This window comes from Frankliniella occidentalis, unplaced genomic scaffold (assembly GCF_000697945.3).
Source record: "Frankliniella occidentalis isolate FOCC.00 unplaced genomic scaffold, Focc_3.1 Scaffold301, whole genome shotgun sequence".
Taxonomy (NCBI): domain Eukaryota; kingdom Metazoa; phylum Arthropoda; class Insecta; order Thysanoptera; family Thripidae; genus Frankliniella; species Frankliniella occidentalis.
In genome coordinates this window covers 195,184-197,629 of record NW_026267427.1, presented here as the reverse complement: position 1 = coordinate 197,629, position 2,446 = coordinate 195,184, and the positions used below count along the sequence as shown (strand labels likewise).

General features: G+C 45.5%; 1 protein-coding gene across 1 annotated transcript in view; it reads left to right on the top strand.

The window, feature by feature from the left end:
• LOC113213214 (uncharacterized) overlaps nt 1–761 on the top strand; it is a 14,537-nt gene extending 13,776 nt beyond the window's left edge. The window contains exons 6-8 of the mRNA XM_052273792.1: nt 88–253; nt 307–476; nt 596–761. Coding sequence (XP_052129752.1) covers nt 88–253; nt 307–476; nt 596–761 — 502 coding nt within the window. The remainder of the gene's footprint in view (nt 1–87; nt 254–306; nt 477–595) is intronic.
• The last annotated feature ends 1,685 nt before the right edge of the window (nt 762–2,446 follow it).

The window sequence follows — 2,446 nt, the reverse complement described above, 5'->3', positions numbered from 1 at the left end:
CCGAAAAGCCATCCCGTAGCCCGGGAGCGCTACTTTGATGCCGTCCGGTGTCAAAACCTTGCTGGAACAAATTCTCTAAATTTCAAGGTGCGTTCCCAGGCTGCCGGACTACCGTCAGGAACAAGCACAGAATTTGTTCCATCAAGGATCAGCTGCTACGGCCCCCCGAAAAGCCATCCGCGTAGCACGGGAGCGCTACTTTGATGCCGTCCGGTGTCAAAACCTTGCTGGAACAAATTCTCCAAATTTCAAGGTGCGTTCTCAGGCATCAGGACTATCGTCAGGAAAGCACAGAATTTGTTCCAGCAAGGTTCAGCTGCTACGCCCTCCCGAAAAGCCATCCGCGTAGCACGAAACCGCTACTTTGAAGCCGTCCAGGGATTATACCTTGCTGGAACAAATTCTCTAAATTTCAAGGTGCGTTCTCAGGCATCAGGACTACCGTCAGGAACAAGCACAGAATTTGTTCCAGCAAGGTTCAGCTGCTACGGCCCCCCGAAAAGCCATCCGCGTAGCACGGGAGCGCTACTTTGATGCCGTCCGGTGTCAAAACCTTGCTGGAACAAATTCTCTTAATTTCAAGGTGCGTTCCCAGGTGGCCGGACTACCGTCAGGAACAATCACAGAATTTGTTCCAGCAGGATTCAGAAGCTACGGCCCCCCGAAAAGCCATCCGCGTAGCACGAAACCATTACTTTATAGCCGTCCAGGGCCTATACCTTGCTGAAACAAATTCTCTAAATTTCAGGGTGCGTTCCTAGGCTGCCGGACTACCGTCACTCTAGAAACCTAAGTGTGTACTTGAACACACACTATTTTGCACACCTACATGTATGCAGAATATTCTGTGTACTTGGCAAGAACACAGAATATTGTTTGTACCTGATCAAGTACACACAATATTCTGTGTACTTGCCAAGTACACAGAATATTCTGCATACATGTTAGGTATGCAGAATATTGTGTGTTCAAGTACACACTTGGGTTTCCAGAGCAGGAACAAGCACAGAATTTGTTCCATCGAGGATCAGCTGCTACGGCCCCTCGAAAAGCCATACGCGTAGCACGGGAGCCCTACTTTGATGCCGTCCGGTGTCAAAACCTTGCTGGAAAAAATTCTCTAAATTTCAAGGTGCGTTCTCAGGCAACAGGACTACCGTCAGGAACAAGCACAGAATTTGTTCCAGCAAGGTTCAGCTGCTACGGCCCCCCGAAAAGCCATAAGCGTAGCACAAAAACGCTACTTTGAGACCTTACAGTAGGGCGTCCCACTTATCGCCAAATTTCGATATTTGATGCGGACCTGGTCTCAAACGGTCACTTTTGGTTCAAGTTCTTCAGATTTCTTGGTCCGGTCAATTTTTGACCCCCCTTGGCCGTGCCCCAGGGGCCTAAGTGCAGCCAAACCAAAGATTTTTTAAAAATTTCGGGAAAAATCTTCTTTCTTGAAACACATCATTTTACGAGCCTATGGGCCTTGATTTTGTCTGTTTTGCTCTAACTCAAACCGTTTTCGAGATACGGGCAAATTTGTCCTTAAAACATAGCAAAAATGTGAACTATTTGGTACTATTTCGAAAATTATGCCTAGAGATCCCAATTTTGATGGTATCAACACGTACGATAGCTTGTTTTAATCAACTTTTTATGCTCTTTCATTTAAAATTTTGTCCGAGTTGATCCGACTTAAAACAAAAAAATTAGCATTACCCATTTTTGCCTGAAAAGTGGTTAAAATTGCAAAAAAGCACCAATGCTAACTTTTTGAAAGAGCATAAAGCGCAAATTGCCTACCTTTTAGGCGGCTCTCTAAAGACGACAGGGGGGGGGGTCACCTCCCCCTTAATCCGCGCCTGGCAGGGGCTAGGGGCCTTGCGGGCGAAAGTAGGCAAACCTGCATCACCACTCTAAACGCCGAGGTCACTTTGCGAATGCCAAAATTTTGCCTGTCCCTTCCGACGGCCAAATTGTGGCATTCTTTCCAAGATTGCAAATTTTTGGCCTGTTCAGACCGTCCATTAGACCGTCTACTGAAAGAAAAAGGGGCTTCCCTTAATTGACCTGAAACCGAATCGCACCCTTTTATCGTGTTGCGTCACGTCAGGCTGTTGAACTTGTTCTGTATTGTCCCAGATTATCAAAAACGTTCTTGGCGGATCGAACAATTTAGTTTTTCTGTAGAGCAATAAAAACAGTATTGATGCTAGAAAGAACTCGTTTAATAGTTTTACACGGAAAAAAATAAGAAAGCTGTGATAGCTAATGTGTTAGCTGCCAGCGTGACAAGCAATGCGTTAGCTGTGAGAGCTAATCTCTGTCTGTGAGAGCCAAGCGATGTTTACTATAGCAGATAATCACGTCGGCTGTAAAAACTAATGCGGGAGAAAGTTTCTATAAGATGTTAAAACTTAAATTTTTCCAGAGTTGTTCCATTTACGTTGTTTAG